This window comes from Diorhabda sublineata, chromosome 4, assembly GCF_026230105.1.
Source record: "Diorhabda sublineata isolate icDioSubl1.1 chromosome 4, icDioSubl1.1, whole genome shotgun sequence".
NCBI classification, from domain to species: Eukaryota; Metazoa; Arthropoda; class Insecta; order Coleoptera; family Chrysomelidae; genus Diorhabda; species Diorhabda sublineata.
In genome coordinates, this window is record NC_079477.1 from 22719663 (window position 1) to 22738882 (window position 19220).

Sequence of the window (19220 nt, forward strand, 5' to 3'; positions counted from 1 at the left end):
TAGCTTCATCTTGGTAACCTACTTACAAAGTTAAAACAATTTCCACGGCGTTTTTACCAAGTAGAAAATCAAATTTCATAGCAGTACGTTGTTCACTCCAACTTGACATCATAAAAAATTAAACAAAAAGGAAGTTGTGCTAAGGAAAGAATTATAGCAGAGGAACGGAACAAGCAATGTTGATGTCCAAGACGACAATGCTGTCCATGGGGTCTTGGCCTCATAAAGTGAGTGCGTTCGCAAGAATCTTCATGTTGCCGCGAGGTCCATTGTCTTTTACCATGTTCCGACATCCAAAAGAACTCCATGGAGTGGCATCGAAAAGCACGTGCCAAAAAAAGCAAAGGTCACGGAAGGCACCAAAAAAGGGAACTGCGAGGTTATCCTTTTGATAGACTTTAAGGAATCGAATACAACCGTGAATACTCTGACTTAGTTGCGTAAAAAAATTATCGTGGTTTCGTGGCAATGCCCCAGTCCAGACTGCTTCGCTTTCTGAGGCTACTGCACCCCAATGTGGCTTCACAGAGATTAAACACCTACCATACACCCTTCATCTGGTCTGAACTTTCTTTCCATGTTAGCCTAAGAACTCATGGACGTCTTTTTATTATGAGTTTTCTTTCTAGTAGAATGTTTTCGGTTTGTTACGAACCACATCTCGAACGTACAGATCTGAGACGAAACGACAACCTTGCAAAGCTTAATTAAGCGTTCCAAAGAGATGAAAATGTTAGAAAACGATATCTGGAGAAGGTATTTCCCATTTTTAAAGCCGAGCATCGTTAAGGAATAACAAAATTTACATCGAGGTCATCCCCTTTCATGTGATGATTGAATTAAAGTATTTCTGTTGTTTTATCTAAACCACAACTGTCGTAATCTTCACACGTGACCAAAGTTGCACAAACTTAACAAGTACGCATGCGACCGCCTCCTATTTTAGTTATTACACCGAAATAACGGTTATAAGAGTTAGAGGAGTTTTGTAAAGTTTTTAAAAACTTTTTTTTGTCGACTTACCTGTAACAGTTATGAAATGAGGGGACGTGGTCGCAAGCGGATCGGAATCGTGGTTCTCGGTTGGTTGTTCGGCAGTAGCACTGCTTTCGTTACTCGAATCGGCAGCTTGCTCCAACGCGGAAACGTCTATAACCGGCACACCGTTGACTATGGTACCGGTTGCGGTCTGGAAAGTTGAGAAAATTCGAGGAAAAAAAAACAAAAAATCTAATCCAAAACGTGAATTAAATTGAAAAGAAAACGTCATAAGATGTTAACATACACAAACCATCACGGTATATGTAAATCTTGAGTGAAAAATTACTTCCAAATACCGAAGAATTCGTTGCTGATTACCAAACGTTATTCAGACCAAATAGATCCACTATAGACCAAATTAAAGAAGTTTTGAGAAAGGTACGTTGGTATATTCATTAAATAATCGTGGATTTCATGCAAACCTATGATTCGATTTACAAAAATCAACTTTATGTTAATATAAACAACTTCGGAATGCTAATCAAGTCCAGCATCCATTTGATTGAATATAGAAGAAGAATCAACCAATTTAGAGACGTTCATACGGTTTTTAACACAAAAAAATGACAGTTTGGAAGGAAGGAAAAAAGATATGAAGGTTGTTACTTTTGAGATATGGCAACACTGACGATAATATGTCAAATTTGACGTTGACATCGAAAAGTTTGACGTTTTTTAATCACTTTCGACTGGTTTCGATCAACTCGCTTCGACTTTTGGTGATGAAGCACCGAATTTCACTAGTTTTACGAATCCAATCATTGTCGCAATTCGCTACAGGATGAGCTTCGTGGATATTGTCCAAAATCGCCAGATAACATCGTTGCTACGAGTAAAATGATATTCACATGACATTTCGTAAGATTGGGCTTTAATTCTACTCGCATACATTTATCACTGCATGAACTTTTGCTCTCTTCAGGGCCGGATTAAAATTTATAAGGCCCGGAGCTAAAATAATGACGGGGCCCCCTTAAGGAATTCGGAAACCCGGAAAAATTCACAAAATAATATCAATACGTTAGATTTGTGGTATCAACATATCAAAAAATACAGAATGATGGGGCCCTCTTGGGCCTAGGGCCCGGGGCTATAGCCCCCCAAGCCTCTAGCTTAATCCGGCCCTGGGTCTCTTTCAAGACGAGCCAAATCCAAACAAAAGTTGTTGGTGCACGAAGAATTTCGAAGGAAATGATTTCGGAATAACTGAACATGTCGCCAACTTTCCATTATAGCAACGTAGAACTGTCAATTACAAATTGTACATCAGCATCTGTTTGCCAGAAGTGTGCGAAAAAACCAGGGAAACAAATCGTAGAAGACACCACGACAATTAGAGCTCTCGCTCATCAATTCAAACAAAAACGTTTTTGAACAGTTAAAATATCGAATGTTCAATCCTTGTTTGGCACCAAATGATAACTTCTAATTCCCACAGATTAAAAATACACCTGGAGGAGCGGTTGATGCGTTGAAATCTCACGTTTTGGAGGTGTGAAAATTGGGAAATGGTAAAATTGCTTTAAGAATTGGTCCAAAAGTGTGCTGATCTTAATGGAGAACCATATCCAATTATAAATATTTGTTTTTATGTGTTTATCTCAACTTCAGTGTCAATGGTTTAACAAAGTATGCCGGGAAAAAGTCCTTGAAGGGATAAGATTCATTGGAAGACTTTAGAAAAGGTGGTAGGTAATCAATCTTCTAAAATAACGCTATTAGAAGAAGACAGTTCTAGTTAGGAACAACTAGGGAAGGTTAAGACAACTAAATATTCATAACTTCAAGTTAATATACACAGTAATAGTTCATAACTGCAAAATATTCTATTTCAAGCAACGTCAATATCCATTTATATTTTATTATTATTCATTATTTTTTCTCACAAATTTTACTTAAATTTCGTGTATGAAAACTCACCATCAATTTTTCCATCATCATCTTCGTTAGTTACTTATGAATCGTTGATATATTTTCCTTCGCGGGGCACTAAGGGCAACGCTTTTTTTCAACAACAAATTATCTGACATTTGATTATTGATTTTAAAACAATTCGTTTGTTTATCAGGTAACTTGTGTGAGTTTTGGATCCGTACTAAACATTCCACCAAATGTCAACGTAACATGATATTTTTCAATCCATTTGTAAATTGACAAGTTTGAGTTTCATTATCTGCAGTTTTGATGCTACTTTAACCGAAAAAGACATCTTAATGAATTAATGTCAAGACTAACTTCAAGATTCTGCAGCCTATTGAAAGTTAAATAATACCAAAGTAGTTCTCAACATTTAGAACATTCAACTCGTCAAAAGGAAATTTAAACTATCAACTATCCGAGAAGAAACACCTCTAGAAGACATAGTGTTCAAATTTCCAAGCAGTGAAAACATAAAGTCTCTAAAAAACGGGCCAAATAGCCCTGACAATTGAGGCCTTTCTAATCTTAAGGAGACCCTATAAAGCGGCTTGATCAAATGCTTGAGGCTCCGATTGATGGGCGCTTCAAACGTACTTCAATCTTTTGATCAAAACTCTCTGTCGAAGCTGAGAAATGGAGGAGCGTGGAGATTTGGGCTTCCTGACATTAACATTGGTTGCTGCGAAGGGGAGAAACCACAAAAAGTTTTTAGTCAATCAAGCTTGATACAATCAATTTGCTCTAGCATTTGATCAGATAGTCTAGGGCCTACTTTAAATTCTACAGTATGCGGCAGCATAACCTCCCTTTTTTCAAACTCCCTAAAACGTTTTGTATGAATCAGAACGTTTTTAAACAATTCTGAAGGACATATCATGTAGATGACGTCTCTTATTCTTGATTTCGGGAGCTTTTCATGACGTTTCCAAGCAAATTAACTCAGCTATGTCTTTTCGGGATACAGAACAACTTCGTGTTCAGTTTTTTTGCCAGTGTCTTGCGATTGCAGGAGTGTCCTGTTTATCAAACGTCTTAAAACGTTTTGTATAAATCAGAAACGTTTTTACACAATTCTGAAGGACCTATCATGTAGATGACGTCTCTTATTCTTGATTTCGGGAGCTTTTCATGACGTTTCCAAGCAAATTAACTCAGCTATGTCTTTTCGGGATACAGAACAACTTCGTGTTCAGTTTTTTTGCCAGTGTCTTGCGATTGCAGGAGTGTCCTGTTTATCAAACGTCTTAAAACGTTTTGTATAAATCAGAAACGTTTTTACACAATTCTGAAGGACCTATCATGTAGATGACGTCTCTTATTCTTGATTTCGGGAGCTTTTCATGACGTTTCCAAGCAAATTAACTCAGCTATGTCTTTTCGGGATACAGAACAACTTCGTGTTCAGTTTTTTTGCCAGTGTCTTGCGATTGCAGGAGTGTCCTGTTTATCAAACGTCTTAAAACGTTTTGTATAAATCAGAAACGTTTTTACACAATTCTGAAGGACCTATCATGTAGATGACGTCTCTTATTCTTGATTTCGGGAGCTTTTCATGACGTTTCCAAGCAAATTAACTCAGCTATGTCTTTTCGGGATACAGAACAACTTCGTGTTCAGTTTTTTTGCCAGTGTCTTGCGATTGCAGGAGTGTCCTGTTTATCAAACGTCTTAAAACGCTTTATATGAATCAGAAACCTTTTTACACAATTCTGAAGGACATATCATGTAGATGACGTCTCTTAATCTTGATTTCGGGAGCTTTTCATGACGTTTCTAAGCAAATTAACTCAGCTGAGTCGATTTTTTTCGTCCACGTATAATGTGATTCGTCAATATTTAATATTTTCATGAGTTATCCTTCAGGAATCTTTTTTTTTTGATAAAAATCCAAATACGGTTATTTTGTGGTGGAATATTTCGGATAAATTGTTTCAAGGTTATCGTTATTGACAGTTGGTAATTGTCAATTTGAAATAGAACGTCAGATTTTTTTATTTTTTGTGAATATCACGATTTATATTATTTTCAACGTGAATCTTTTACCATTCTGACGAATTATAAAATGAAAATAAATCAAAGAAAGATAAGTAGGATAGAAATTAGTGTATGTGGCGATTATTTTGGAGAAGATATCACCAATAAGAAGGTTTCAAACATTGACGCACTTCAAATAAATAAATAAATGAAAATAAACAATATAATTATTGTAAAAACTATTTTCGTACAGCTGCCATTGGAAGTGACATTTTGAATGACAGCCAACAGTGTTAAAAGTGATTGTTTACGAAGAAATATTTTTAACGCAGTGTCAAAATGAAGAAATCGGATAAAATCGTAATAATAACTTTAGGAATTCCAAAATTTCTATTATCAATATTTAAAAATCAATCTTTAGTATCATCATGATAACTAGTAGAAACTGGAAATACAACATTGGACGATGACGTTCCAGAATTTGCTGAGAAATATATTTATACCAATAGTGCATTTTTCATTCATGTATTTCAGGAAAATACTTTATTGCCCAAAAAATTGAAGTGTTCTATTTTTAGACGGCCTAATTGTTTGCCTTGGTCTCCGAAAATCTCGGTTCGTTTGTTTCACTCCCGTAGTGCGGATTTACCACAAAACATACCCAACAAGAAGGTCAACTTGCACGTAAATTTCGGCAACACAAATTTAATTAGCCATTTACCGATCGTGTTCTAAATGGTGAGAATTTTGTAAAATTCAATGCTCAAAACCAAATTATCACTTGAGTGAATTTACAAATTTAAATTCAAGACAACAAGACTCGTATCAGACCCATCATAACGTACGGCACGGAAGTCCGCGAGGACACCAACAAAACGAAACAAATACTGAGGGTGGCCGAGATGAAAACACTGAGAACAATAGTGGGGAAACAAGAAGAGACAGAGTAAGAAATACAGATGTCAAACAAGTGAGATGGGGACATGAGTGAGATTGTGAGAAGGGGAAAACAACGTAAGAGGCAGTGGTACAACCATGTAAGACGGATGGACGAGAACAGACTTCCGAGAATAGTCCTAGAAAACAACCCGCCCGGCTCAAGGCCTCCCGGGAGACCACCTAAAAGGTGGAAAGATAGTTGGCAATCCACCTCTCAGGAAAAGATGCAGAGGCAGCTTCAGAATTAACAGATCTCCAAGAAGTAGAAGAAGAAGAAGACAAATTTAAATAGAAAATATTTGAAATATAAAGCACTGATATGATCGTCGAAGAGCATCAAGTTGATAGTCCGATGTCTGAATATCTAGCGATTTACCTATAGAAGAACCATTGGAATTTTCCGAGGAATTCCGATTCAGATTCCATGGTTAGAAAGGAAAATAGTAGAACAATTCAACATCTAGGAAAATGGTAAAGTATTCATCGGAATACAACAGCCAAAATATCAAAATTCAGAACTATGAGTCTTGGAGGATTTTCTTGTCCATTGACCAAAAAGGAGAGAAGCCCAATCTCTTTAGTTATAGAATTTGACGTTTATACGTCTCGTGTGAAACTACTTATCGAACTATTGATGTTCTTGCAAAATTTATTATTTGTTGGGTTAACATCAAAGTGAAACCTTCTTGCTAGGAAGAAGCTATTCATCAGGTACGTCAAAAAACAGTAAAGAGATGTCGTTGATCCAATTGATCGAAGAAAAGAGTTTTTTGTAAACTTTTAGCAATGGAAACTGGCTCTAGGAAACTTTGGCTTAGAAGAATGCTTCGAAGTACCTTCTCTTAATTTTAATGCATCTGAATATGGAGATTTAACAAATCATGGAATTATTACGATTACTATTGACCGTTGAAGAATTAGGCGGTGGAGAGTTATGTCAAAATTGTCACCGAAGCGTATTAGGATATGATGAAGATGGTTTTAGTTTGGGAAAACTAAAATCGCGAAATACGAGAATGGTTTTAACAAAGGAAACTCAAAAATTAACTGCCGACATCACCCCTTCATTGTTGAAAAATCTTTGACCCTTCGATCCAAATTTGGCGAATAAGGTGCATGATGTAGCAATTCAAACTTAATTTTGGAAAGTGAAATAAAGGATGAGTGAGCTGGTGCATTGTCTTGATGAAATAAGACTTTCTCCTTATCCAAACGCGTTCGATTTTGCTTGATTTATCGCAAAAACCCTCGCCTGCAGATGGAATGTTTTTTGCCTTCTTTGGATCCGATGAAGAAAGTAAAACACACGTTATTCTCGTAAATCTGTGATCACTGCTGCAAATTTTGCTGGTGTCAATCTTATTAACCTTCTCAAAAAGTATAGATCTCCTACTGATAAGCACGAAAGATTTTTTGTGTGATATAATGAAAAATGTGACAACGTGATATAAATAAAGCAGTAAGGATGGAAATTCAACGGTGTAGCCGAAGAATGTGTTGAAAGTTCATTAGAAAATAAAAGAAAAATTCCAGAAACATTCTGGGCCAAGCCCCCAGCTTACATGAAGATATCACAGCTTCAAAAGAAATTAACATTCACCCAAAAAATGGACTTACTTAGACAAGAAGTTCAAAAGAATATTCACCCAGAAAATGGACTTACTTAGACAAGAAGTTCAAGAGAATATTCATCCAGAAAATGGACTTACTTAGACAAGAAGTTCAAAAGAATATTCACCCAGAAAATGGACTTACTTAGACAAGAAGTTCAAGAGAATATTCACCCATAAAATGGACTTACTTAGACAAGAAGTTCAAGAGAATATTCACCCAGAAAATGGATTTACTTAGACAAGAAATTCAAAAGAATATTCATCCAGAAAATGGATTTACTTAGACAAGAAGTTCAAGAGAATATTCACCTAGAAAATGGAATTACTTAGACAAGAAGTTCAAGAGAATATTCACCTAGAAAATGGAATTACTTAGACAAGAAGTTCAAGAGAATATTCACCCAGAAAATGGACTTACTTAGACAAGAAGTTCAAAAGAATATTCACCCAGAAAATGGATTTACTTAGAGAAGAAGTTCAAAAGAATATTCATTCAGAAAATGGACTTACTTAGACAGGAAATTCAAAAGAATATTCACCCAGAAAATGGATTTACTTAGACAAGAAGTTCAAAAGAATATTCACCCAGAAAATGGACTTACTTAGACAAGAAGTTCAAGAGAATATTCATCCAGAAAATGGATTTACTTAGACAAGAAGTTCAAGAGAATATTCACCTAGAAAATGGAATTACTTAGACAAGAAGTTCAACAGAATATTCACCCAGAAAATGGATTTACTTAGACAAGAAGTTCAAGAGAATATTCACCTAGAAAATGGAATTACTTAGACAAGAAGTTCAAGAGAATATTCACCCAGAAAATGGACTTACTTAGACAAGAAGTTCAAAAGAATATTCACCCAGAAAATGGATTTACTTAGAGAAGAAGTTCAAAAGAATATTCATTCAGAAAATGGACTTACTTAGACAGGAAATTCAAAAGAATATTCACCCAGAAAATGGATTTACTTAGACAAGAAGTTCAAAAGAATATTCACCCAGAAAATGGACTTACTTAGACAAGAAGTTCAAGAGAATATTCATCCAGAAAATGGACTTACTTAGACAAGAAGTTCAAAAGAATATTCACCCAGAAAATGGACTTATTTAGACAAGAAGTTCAAGAGAATATTCACCCAGAAAATGGACTTACTTAGACAAGAAGTTCAAAAGAATATTCACCCAGAAAATGGAGTTACTTAGACAAGAATTTCAAGAGAATATTCATCCAGAAAATGGACTTACTTAGACAGGAAATTCAAAAGAATATTCACCCAGAAAATGGATTTACTTAGAGAAGAAGTTCAAAAGAATATTCATCCAGAAAATGGACTTACTTATACAGGAAATTCAACAGAATATTCATCCAGAAAATGGATTTACTTAGACAAGAAGTTCAAAAGAATATTCATCCAGAAAATGGACTTACTTATACAGGAAATTCAACAGAATATTCACCCAGAAAATGGATTTACTTAGACAAGAAGTTCAAAAGAATATTCATCCAGAAAATGGACTTACTTATACAGGAAATTCAACAGAATATTCACCCAGAAAATGGATTTACTTAGACAAGAAGTTCAAAAGAATATTCATCCAGAAAATGGACTTACTTATACAGGAAATTCAACAGAATATTCACCCAGAAAATGGATTTATTTAGACAAGAAGTTCAAAAGAATATTCACCCAGAAAATGGATTTACTTAGAGAAGAAGTTCAAAAGAATATTCACCCAGAAAATGGACTTACTTAGACAAGAAGTTCAAGAGAATATTCACCCAGAAAATGGACTTACTTAGACAAGAAGTTCAAAAGAATATTCACCCAGAAAATGGACTTACTTAGACAAGAAGTTCAAGAGAATATTCATCCAGAAAATGGACTTACTTAGACAAGAAGTTCAAGAGAATATTCATCCAGAAAATTTTCAAGAAATCGTATGTAGATGAAATAACATGTACAAGAATTGAAATAGTTGATGACGTGGTTAAAAATCTCATTAAGTTCAAGTTACTATAAAATTACATGGTTCGGTTAATAACTATAATAAAAAAGAAGAAATTAGATATTTCATCCTACTCAATCAATTTGTATCGCGTACATACTTACACTAATTAGTTAATCCCACTTCTGAAAATTGACACTTCAATAAAAACCTGCTTTATAATTGGAAAAAAAATGATCCCAATACACTGAAACACAACAGCTCAATAACATCGAAATCTCTTACCTGATGTAAACTAGCTGGCAGAACAATGAGCTGAGTTTGTTGAGGCTGAGCCGGGGGTGTAGTAGCCGGCGCTGGAGTAGGAGGGCTGCTGCTACCTCCGCCTGCTACGAAACGAGCTGTAGTTGCCATGGTTGCGTCACCAAGGCTACTCCTGTCGGTCTCTGAAACAACCAATGGCGTCAAGGTCTCGCCAGATTGGCAGAGCTTTTATTTTTTTTTATTTCGCGGAGGCATTCGTAACAAGGTATGGCGAATACGTCAGGGAGGAAGAAAGTGAAGTGGGTGACATGTTTTTTTCTTTGTTGAAGAAAATCTTGTTGATGTAAAAATACATTTTTGATATATTGAAAATATGAGTATTATGATGTTATTTAATTTTTGTTTATAACGTTTAAAATAGTACGACAACTAGTATTTTTATAATTAATTAATGTAATGATTAAAAATTTTTCAAAAACACTTGAAAATATGGCAAGTTTCCCGAAAAATCTGAGGAAAATGTTAATTAATTTGAAACTTAATGCATCCCAAAATATGGTTAGCACGAATTTGATTCCTGTACATTGCATTTTGTATCATTTTGACGATGGTGGAGATCGATGTTTTGGACTCCCTATTATTGATAATAGTCCCGCAAGAAAAATTTCTCTATGTGCATCAAAATGTCCATCATTTAAATGCAATCTAAACATAGCGCAGACAATTTTTTCATATTTTATACAAGTACAAAGTCTGGTTATTAAATAACGAGATTGGTTACGAAAAAAGGGTTTTATTATAAAAATTATTCTACATTCGAATGCTCCCCTTCAATATACCCCCTCTCCTCTCGCCATACACCTTTCCATACGTTTTTTCCATTGATCGAAGCAGTGCTGGAAGTCTTCTTTGGTGAGGACTTTCAGGAGCTCTGCAGTTTTTTTCTTTACCGCTTCCATCGACTCAAATCGGGTCCCTTTCGAAGCAAATCTTTTTCTAACCTTTCAAGGAAATTTAAACAAACCCTTTGACGCAAGAGCTTTTGATCAGAAGTCAGATTTTTTGGCACCAACTTCGCAAACTTTTGTCATGTGTAATTCCTCGTGTAAAATTTTTATAACCGTCTTTATCGGCGTTTAGAAGCTCGGCAATCATCCGGATGCTAATTCGACGATCTGCTCAATTTGGTTGGTTGATTTTGGTTACTGTTTCCGGTGTTAAAACAGTCTTGGGCGCTGGTCATCTTCAGGCCTAAACTAAAGCGCTTACATCACTCAAAAACGCGCGCACGAGATAGAGAATTGTCCCCTTAGGTTTCTTGCAACAATTTATAGCACTCAGCCGGAGTTTTTTTTTTCAATTTAACGAGAAATTTGGTTTTTCGTCACTAGAAAAAAAGACGTTCGGTTCTAACCGCTACTACACAAATACTATAATAGTAATACCCTACCTGTCTAAGGCGCCCTCTAGATGCGTAGTCTCGTCATTTAATAGCCAGACATCGTAGACTCGTAGCAAATTTCAGAAATTACAAAAAATCGCCATTTTAGATGTTTATCCCAATATTGATATTCCAAAATTTTATAACAATTTAGAGCTAAATGCAGAAAGCTTTTTTGGAAAAAAAACACGTTCGTTTCAAACCGTTTCTAAGTGCGCAGTCTCGTTATTTAATAGACAGGCCTCGTATATTACTTACGAGGGATGTATAAAACGTTTCCGACCTCAATCTAAAGGTAACTTGTTTTGCAATAAAAAATTTTTATTAAATACAGAAACAAATGATAGTTTTCGATTGATTCCTTTCCAATTTACTAATTCAAAACTTAGTAAGGTCATTATTACAGTAATTTTCTAAAAAGTACCTAAGCTAATAGAAGTTTTCGGCGTTTTATAGTTTTTTTAGAACTATAAACTGTACAGAATAATATAAAAATGTTTGGACTAGGTCAAAAACCGTGTAAAGGTTAAAAATTTCATCTTGTTTTCTGTTTCAACGAAATTATTATTGTAGGTGTTTCCATTTAGTAAGGAAATCCAAGTTTAGTTCAGTTGCAATTTTATAGAAAAATTAAAAAAAAATATTAAATAGCGGAAAATCGGGTTTAGATCTCCACGAACTACGAAGATGATCCCTGACCTACAGATGGCGGTAGTTGCTTGGAAAATACCATTGTACGTAAAGTACATAATCTATACAGCAAATGTTTCAAGTTTGAAAACGCCATGTTGTTTAGTATTTGTTTGGCAACGTTTTCAGTGAATTTGTAAACATGGAAGAAATTGGGCATCGTTTTGTTATTCAATATTTTTATTTGAAAGGCTTTGGACCCACTAATATAGAAGCTGGAGTAGATTCTACTCAAAGTTTAAACGAGGGTCTACTACCTGCAAAGACTAGCACAGCGTTGGACTCCAGAAATGTTGAAGAAAATCCACTGGATGATCGTCGATTCGAAATGAGAAAGCTGTGCGCAAGATAGGTGCCGCGTTTGCTCACAATGGAACAAAAATAGGTGTTTCATAACCATGGATAAAACAATGGACTCAAAAGGGCGAATCGGATCCAAAGAAGGCAAAGATAGTTCCATCTGCAGACGAGATTATTGCAATGGCCAAAATCATTGAATTAAAGTTTGAATTGCTATTTCATGCACCCTATTCCCTAGATTTAGCCCCCTCGGATTATTTTCTGTTCTTAGAGTTGAAAAAATGGCTCGGTGGTCAAAGGTTTTCCATCAATGAAGAGGTGGTGTCGGCAGTTAATGATTATTTTTAGTAGCTTGACGAATTATTAAAAAAAAAGTATCGAAATATATTTTTTTCCAAAATTTTTGTGTTTTCTTTGTTGAGCCAGGAGCGTCCTCGTGTACCTTATTGAACTGGTGTGAACATAGATAAAGGGAGAAGTTTCAAAAACTGGGAAAATGCAGTTCTTCGTGTTGAAATTACCACAAACTATACAAGATCTGACATATTTTTAGAAATACAAAAAACTGTAAGTTACCTGCAGTTTTTTCTCAATTCAATCCTTAGATAGCATCAACACTAACCTTTCATTATAATTATTTAACACAAGAAAACCCAAAAAATGTCACGAAACTTGTCTAGCTTCAATCATCAAATAAGTAACGAGTCGAAATACAGCCCTTATGCAATTTAGTAATAAATGCAAAACGTATAAAAGAGAATGGAAATGAATAGTACACCTGCCCTAATAAGAGCAGTATGGGGGTTAGAACGCTTTTTCAATTAGTGAGGGAGTTTCGACTACAAAATTACGAAACAACTAAAAACGATTCAAACCAGATGAATTATCTAGTTAATCCAGAGTTTTATGTGACAGAATTTCAAAGTATAAAATTATAATCAGTCTTTCTAATACTTAGTATGCCATTTTCGAAGGTACCACCCTAATAATTTAATGATTAAAAACACCCTTAAATCACGATGCACCATTGAGAATCTGTAAAATTCTTAGGTCTTGTTGTGGACTAAGTTCGTTGCACGGTTATTCACTTAGGAACGCGAACGTACTCCACTTCCAGAATTAGTAAAGGGCTCAATATTTTACAATGCGAAAAAATGCACAATCACTTGCCAATTGAAATCAAATTGATTGCTTTGTCAAACTCCACAATTTAATTCATTTGATTCACTGTTTTTGGGGTTACCTTAAGTAGTTTCCAACTTCAATGATGTGAAAAACTGTATTTAAAGCACGATTAGTTACTACGTCTACAATAAACTACGTTCGTATATTAGGGGAATCCAATTATAACCGGAACATCGATATCGTGTCCATTTTGTATTCTAATCGTTAAAAATGCTGCTTAAACTGTTTCACAAATGATTTGCGCGTTTCATTGGATCAATTGATGAGAAGTATATTTAATGGACAACCCTCGTATAAGGATAATAGAAGATCAACTTTTTAGTGTCGCATATCCGAATATGAATTGAATATAATGAAAATATACAACAAGCTACTTTACTATCGATACCTGTTTGACTATCCTACACCTGGTTAGATAATAGCGGGTGAGTCACACAGTACTTGCATTGGGGGAGTAGTTGTGGATAATGTGATGGTTTTTTTTTGTGAAGGAAACCGTAGGAACGGCACAAACTGGTACGAAGTTAACTTTCCGGTAGAATTTCAGTGGACAGATCCAAAAATTTACGTACGAGGTGTAGTAAATAATTTTATACTGCGATTCAAAGTATCTTCGGCTATTGTTTAAAGTAGCAGATTCTATGGCCGCCAATATGAGTTTCTTTGAAGTCTTGAGTTTCTGGAACTCTGCGTCTTTTAAATTCACAGAATATCTTGTGCTTACGTCTTCCAAAAAACTGACTCTCGCGCTTATTAAGACTTCACTGACACAAATGCTGCTCTGGTCACTTAGTTGAAAGTTGAAAGAATCCAAATCAAATGTTCGTCAAGAGCCCGGCATCTTCAGATGTGCATTGAGACTGCAATTTGGTGATAAATTCCCAGGAGTAGCTCTGCATGCCTTAATCCTTGTAGATTATTCCAGTCATAGTTTTTTTTTGTCAATCTATCTCTTTTTATAGTGCCTATTGTACTGTAGGTGATTTCACAGAAGGGTATAGGTCGTACGAAGGGTTTATCCGCTCCTACTTCAACAATTCTGTCTGTTATTTCAAGTCCAATGTAACCTGTAACCCATTGAAAGGTAATTTGTCTAACGCTAGGCATTCATCTTGGATTTATGGAACTCAGAGCTCTAATTGCTGCTTGGATATTGATCTGGATAATAATCTTTTGTTTGCAATCATTTTATGGCAAGTTTAACTGACTTTTTGATGTACTTCTTAATATTTCTTTAGCGACAACCTTTAATTCTTTTATTCTTATTTGTATACCAAACTCCTTTTTTTTCTTTTCTTTTTGGTTTATTTCTTGTTATTGAGGTGATGCTCCTCAATCAACAAGCACATCCTGTTGAGCGTCTTGCCTCAAACAACGAGTAAATTGCTTACCAAAACGCAAATTTTGAAAACTCAATTCATTGCCTCCCGATCATTTACGATTTCATCGAAACTTCTTACATACGATTCATTGAAATTTTAAAATAATGTTGTTGAACGTTGGAAAGTGCTCAATCATCTGGTTTACGAGCTCGAGCTTTTGATTTAATGATGATTGTTTTGCACGTTTAAAGCAACAGCATGGTTCGGAGAGAACAAATTACGCTCGTCACGAATTTTGTCTAAGTTTTCGTTCGTTTTAGAAGATCCGAATTTTTGTCGACCCATTTTCCAATAATTCGAACGCCTGGCTCATAATTTAAGTGACGAAAATTGCCAATGTTGTAGAAGTTTTACGCAGGCGACTAAATCTCCAAGAGCGGTTGACACGTCCCATCGAATAACTGCGTTTACTTTCTATCAAAACAGAAATTACTATAAATGATCGAGCATGTGGTGGTCATTGATCGCTAAATCGGGACTATAGGGAGGTTGGTCAAAGCACTTGGGTTCAAATAACCGCTTTGATGGACATTATCATGAAGCAGTTTGTATAGTTAGTCGTGCTTTTCACTTTTAATATATATATTTTTTTTAATCTCACAATATGTTGTTAAATTCAAGTAACCAGCAGGAACCAACTCAATTTTTGGCACTCAAAATGTTTAAACTTGAATTTCCTGGACGTTGTTTTGATTCTAGTGCTGAATGTCTCATGAAAGACTGATAATCGTAGAACAGTGAATGGAAAATGAAAGCAAATTTTTGGTACCAAAGTGAACACAACTTAATTTGAAGTTTCTGTTACCAAATGCATAGAAGAAGCAGCTAATTTATTGGTCTAACTTCTAATTTTTCAACATCCGATCACTCCGTGCAGACGTTACGTTACACTCCGCCATTATTGACATTCAGGAGTCAGTCGGCGTTGTGCTACGGCCACGTGAACATTATTGGTATTCCCGCCAAGTGTGATTCGTTTTCTACCGACTGAAAGCCAAACTGCTGCAAAAAACTTCAGAGTGATGGTGGTGCATGATGAAGGGGGCCAAGGACGCAAATCTGTCGTTTCAGATGACCTGATTCGACGAGTTGATAGAATGGTTGAAGAAAACCGCAGATTCACTATAAGAGAGCGTATTGAAAAGCTTGTCCACAGATATGACAAATGTCTCAATCTCTTCGTTGATTATTTCGAAAAGTGTACCAATTTTTTGATAATAAAATGATTGTTTTATATGAACTTTTATTTATGGCCTATCGGAAGTTGAAAAAAAACGGCCCTCAAATTACGAAACTTTAAAAAAAAATATGAGTCGTCCGGAAATTTCAACTGATTATTTCTTAAACGAAATAAAGCCTGGTAGGTACACATCCCATCCAGATCCAGATATAATTGGGGGGTTGAGAGAGGACTGAGAAAGTTATTGCTATAGCAATGCGCCATGGTTACCGAACTGGGGTTGATTTCGCTCACCTACCACTTGTTAAGAATCCATGTCGATATATCGGATGACGAGCCTAGTTGATATAAAGACGTTCCGATTTTTGTTTATACTTTATTTGTGTTTATTCATTAAATTACGTATAATATTTATTGTTTTCGATAATTACAACGTAGAATACGGATCAAAACACATCAAAACAAATTATTTGATATTTTAAATAAACAGGATATTAGATTTAGTTCACGTCATAAGCAAGGGAGGCGCTATTTTTGGTAAAACTGAAAAAGACGCGTTAATTTTCATTTACAAAAATTACAAACTTTGTTATCATATATCTAAATGTTTAAATCAACCAAAAACTATTGGCAGTTTCTTTACTACGAAGGAATCAATTTCCATGTCGATTGAGGTACTTCCAAAACATCTGATTTGCAGGCATCAACTGCTTCTTTGAGTGTAGAAAAACGTTGACCTCGTAATTTAATTTTGATCTACGGGAATCGGAAGGAATCAATGTGTGCTAAACAAGGACTATACGGCGGAAGACCCATCAATTTGATGTTTTGACTAGTCAAAAACGTTTTAGCAAGAACTGATGTTTGATATTTCTCATTGTTGTGGTGAAGAATGATTCGTCTTCTGCGATTTTTTCGAATTTTTGTGCCGTTTCATAACCATGGAGGAAACGTGGATACATCACTTAACACCCGAAACAAAAGATCAATCAAAACAATCGACTGAAAAGGGAGAATTGGATCTAAAGAAGGCAAAGAGCGTTCCATCTGCAGACAAGGTTTTTTGGAATAATTCGCGTTGAATAATTTTCATTTACTATCTTAAAAAATGAAAAAGTATCAACGGCGAGTATAATGCAACGTTTCAGCGAAGAAATCAAGCAAAAGCAGCCGCATTTGGAACAAGTTTTATTAAGATAATGCACAACCGTTATTGCAATAACCAAAATTGATGAATTAAACTTTGAATTACTATTTCACGCACCCTATTCGCCATATTTAGTCCCCTCGGATTATTTCATGTTCCCATATTTGAAAAATTGGCTGTGTGAACAAAGATTTTCCAACAACCAAGATCTTGATTCTTAGAATTTATTTCAGTAATGATAACTGTTAGGAAAAAAATCATTGGTACAATTTTTGTATAGAATTTTAAGATCTACAACTTTGGTCTGAGGTTATTTTTTGATAAAACTTACAGTTTTTGAGAAAATTACAAAAAACCTCAAGTTTCGACATTTGACCCCGAATAACTTTTCTAGCACACATAAGATCGATGGGGATTTTTAAAACTTTATTCGTAATGGTAAATCCTAGCTCCCCACCAATATTAAGCTTTCCAAGAACAGTTGAAGAATCGTTAATATCCAAATCTTTGTTGACCCTTTATTAATTTTGAACTATTCCAAACTAAACATCCACCGTTTGAAATTATTTTCATTTTAGTAGCAAATCACTTTCACCGCTATCGTTTCCAAGAATAATTAATAAATAAATAAACGTACCACATTTGTTCTTTTTCGGTTTACACGTGTTGACATCGTTTCAACCACGTAGCAATTATTATATAAGTGATATCTCGTAATACCTTTACGTCTTTTAAATTAAAACTTCTATTTTTACTCCCAACTCTATTTTCTAAAGAATAAACATTATTAGAAGGACGTCCAAATGTTTTTTTTATCCAAAATTTCGTCAAACGCAGCGTCAATTTCATATTTATTGTATAACCAACCTACCAAGGGAAAATTACCCAATTAACTAACTCAGAAAAGACTGAGCAATGAAGTGAGCATAATACACCCAAATTACTAATTTGGAGACCCTTTGATACAATAACACAAACTAATTTAAGTTTAATCCAACTCCTTGATGGAAAATAATCATCGAAATTAATCCAAATCTACAGATTATTGTGACTTTACGACGGATGCTTTTTATATTTTCAGTATTGGCAACACTGTCTAACAATCTCGTCGTAGTGAACATAACCGCATTTTCTCGTTTGACTATTGTTTACAATTAATTCGAATGAAATTAGTAAAAAGAATGGAATTACTACGATAAAAGTATATCAATTAACTCAATTTATAAGCAAACAATATTATTGTAAGGAAGATATGCCATTATCGAAAATAAATTTAATAAAATCAACCACAAAAATGGAAAAACGTAACGTATTCATATTATACATTTAAAAACTGTTTATAACGAAAATTTTAAAACTGAATCAGTAAAATTATTATTCAATAGAATTGTTAATTTGTTTACGAGGGTCGTCACAACTATAGTTCGAATTACTTGTTCCGTTTGTTTTTGTAGTCTTTTGTCCTTGTAGTTTTTAGTCTCACTGAATATCTTCTAAGAGGATATCTTCAACTGTGTTGACCAATATGTCGAGATTCTTTCTTTCGTGATTGTTTTTTAAATATGCTTTTTGTTTTGTCTCCATTTTTTCTTTATTTGTGAATTATTCACTGAATGTCTTGTCGCGAGGTCTAAGGACATTATATAATGAAGATTCATGGGGTATGAGGTCCAGAAGACAGTTTATTGATAGATAGATAGATATAAGGATTTTAATAATATCCAGGTTTTGTATCCATTATTTCTCTCACGGTGGAAATTACTCACTAAATATTTTGTCATAAGGTCTGAAGACATTGTATAATAAAATTTCATGGGGTATGAGGAACAAAAAACTTGTTTTTGATAGATACAATCGAGTATCCATCTCAATACCCAGAATTTGTCTCCATTTTTCTTTCTTTATGTAAATTACTCACTCAATATATTGTCACAAAGTCTGAGAACATTGTATAGTGAATTTTTATGGGGTATGGGTAACGGAAGACAATTTATTGATAGATACATACAAGGATCTTAATAATATACAGATTTTGTCTCTGTTTTTTCTCTCACAGTGTAAATTATTCACTATATATCTTGTTATAAGATCTGAAGACATTGTATAAAGAAATTTCATAGGGTATGGGGAATGGAAGACAGTTAATTGATAGATACATACAAGGATCTTAATAACCAGGTTTTGTCTCCATTTTTT

At 34.7% G+C, this 19220-nt stretch overlaps 1 protein-coding gene across 3 annotated transcripts in view; it reads right to left on the reverse strand.

Moving 5' to 3' along the window:
• Positions 1 to 19220, reverse strand: part of LOC130443399 (transcription factor RFX3) — a 45934-nt gene that overhangs the window by 24345 nt on the left and 2369 nt on the right. For all 3 annotated transcript variants that reach the window (XM_056777986.1, XM_056777988.1, XM_056777987.1), the window contains exons 2-3: positions 9721 to 9881; positions 1024 to 1189 (exon numbers count right to left, since the gene is read on the reverse strand). In XM_056777986.1, the coding sequence (XP_056633964.1) occupies positions 1024 to 1189; positions 9721 to 9849 (295 nt within the window). In that variant the 5' untranslated portion in view covers positions 9850 to 9881. The remainder of the gene's footprint in view (positions 1 to 1023; positions 1190 to 9720; positions 9882 to 19220) is intronic.